Below are 2261 nucleotides of genomic sequence, written 5' to 3'. Positions count from 1 at the left end.
ACATTGCCAAATGTTGGGGAAAACCCATCTGGTTCACTAACGTCCTTTAGGGAAGGAAACCGCCATCCTTACCTGGTCTGGCCTATGTGTGACTTCTGACCCAAAGCAATACGGTTGACTCACAACTGAGGAAGGGCTTATGCCCGAAACGTTGACTCTTGTGCCCCTCAGATGCTGCCTGACCTGTTGTGCTTTTCCTGCACCGCTCTCTCGACTCTGATCTGCAGTTCTCACTTTCTCTTTTGTTAACCCTACTTTAAAACACGTTTCCTTTTATTCTGAACTTTGTATCTCTGTATTTTTCTAATTTATTCCTACGATTTTTATACCGTTGAAGGTCTGTAATGCTGGACCTTTTATTCCCTTATTTTCTAATTCTTTCCTTGAGAATTTTTACTCCAGAATCTGTACCGAAGTATCTTTGAACCTAAGATGGTGCCGCAAGTGGTGACCTGTGAACGTTTCACTGTACACATGTGACTACATGTGACAATAATTCTAATTCTAATCCTTTTCCTCAGTAACTAATACAGCAGCTGTGTACTAGGCTGTTCGGAAAATTCCATTCTGCGCTGCACAAGCCCCATAGAGTTCCAAGGGTGGGAAGCAAATCTGATTTCCAGTTCTCCCCTCTGACCAATCCTCTGAAAATAGTAAACCATACCCAATGTTTCTGTAACCACAGGTGACCAATGGGAGTGCGATTTTCAAATCAGCAGATTCTAATCCCGCGGCCCTTTAAAAGCCACCCCTCTGAGTTGCCCTTACAACTTACACTCCCACCGATCTTCGCTTCATCAGCCAACTTGGCTTCGATACAGGAATTCTGAGGCAGGGTCACTCGACTCGAAACACTAACTCTGATTTCTCTCCACAGTTGCAGGCCAGACCTGCTGAGCTTTTCCAGCAGTTTCTGTTTTTTGTCTCTTCAAGACATTCAGTTCCCTGACAAAGTCATTGATATAGATTGTAAGTAGTTACAGTTTGCCAATACGAAAATGATAATTTCATCACAGCCCTCTGTTCTCTGGACCACCCTTGACCCATGCTAATATCCTCAACGACAAGAGCTTTCATGTTGCTGTATGGCCCGTTGTCTTGCACCTCACTGAATGTCTTTTGGAACTCCAAATACATCACACCTGCAGATTCACCTTTATCCATCCTGCTTTTTACACCCTCAACACTCTCTCAAAAAATTTCCAAAGATTAGGGCAACATGGTGGCTCAGTGGTTAGCACTACCACCTCACAACACCAGGGACCTGAGTTCGATTCCAGCCTCGGGTGACTGTCTGTGTGGAGTTTGCACGTTCTCCTTGTGCCTGTCTGGGTGTGCTCTGGTTTCCTCCCACAATCCAACGATGTGCAGGTTAGGTGGATTGGACAAGGAAAATGGTGGGGCTGGGCAAGATGCTCTTCAGAGGGCTGGTGTGAACGCAAAGGGCTGAATGGCCTACTTCCACACAATAGAGATTTTATGATTAATTACTTTTCAAAACTCTGCTTGACTGTATTACAAATTTCTAAATATCCTACCAGCACTTCATTGATAATTGATTCCAGCATTTACCCCAACGCCTCCAACAATAGATATTAGACGACCTTACCCATAGTTTTGTGCTTTCTGTTCCTCTCAGTTTTTGAATAGAGGTGCTACACTTGTGACTAAGAGTACACTGGTGGATGTACTGAATTTATGATTTACAGAGAGCATTCCAGAAGGTGCCAAATCAATTGTTGAAAATAAAAGTCCATGGGATAGCAGGTTGCATGTTAGCATGGATAGCATATTGGCAGGCTGACAGGTGACAGAGGGATGGCATAAGTATATAATTTTCAAGTTGGCGAGGTGATGTGCCACAGGAATCACATCCGATTTTTGCAATTTTTATAAATGACTTGAATAAAGGGGTCAAAGGTCTGATTGCTAGACTTGCTGATGACACAAACGCTAGGGAGGGAAGTGAGGTGTGGAGAGAACATAAAGAAGCTACAAAGAATCATAGCATGGAAGCAGGCCATTCAGCCCATCAAGTCCACACCGACTCTCCAAACAGCATTCCGCCCACACCCACCCAATCCCTGTAACTCTGCATTTCCCACGGTTAATCCACCCAGCCTGCTCATCCCTGGGCACCATGGGCAATTTAGCACGGCCAATCCACCCAGCGTGCTCATCCCTGGGCACCATGGGTAGTTTAGCACGGCCAATCCACCCAGCGTGCTCATCCCTGGGCACCATGGGTAGTTTAGCACGGC

At 45.3% G+C, this 2261-nt stretch overlaps 1 protein-coding gene across 1 annotated transcript in view; it reads right to left on the bottom strand.

Moving 5' to 3' along the window:
• LOC122558638 (engulfment and cell motility protein 3-like) overlaps nucleotides 1-1164 on the bottom strand; it is a 106228-nt gene extending 105064 nt beyond the window's left edge. Inside the window, exon 1 of the mRNA XM_043707436.1 lies at nucleotides 982-1164. Coding sequence (XP_043563371.1) covers nucleotides 982-1164 — 183 coding nt within the window. The remainder of the gene's footprint in view (nucleotides 1-981) is intronic.
• Between the last annotated feature and the right edge of the window lie 1097 nt (nucleotides 1165-2261).

The sequence above is a fragment of the Chiloscyllium plagiosum genome, chromosome 17 (genome assembly GCF_004010195.1).
Source record: "Chiloscyllium plagiosum isolate BGI_BamShark_2017 chromosome 17, ASM401019v2, whole genome shotgun sequence".
In the NCBI taxonomy this organism is placed as follows: Eukaryota; Metazoa; Chordata; class Chondrichthyes; order Orectolobiformes; family Hemiscylliidae; genus Chiloscyllium; species Chiloscyllium plagiosum.
This window is presented reverse-complemented; position numbering and strand designations above follow the sequence as displayed.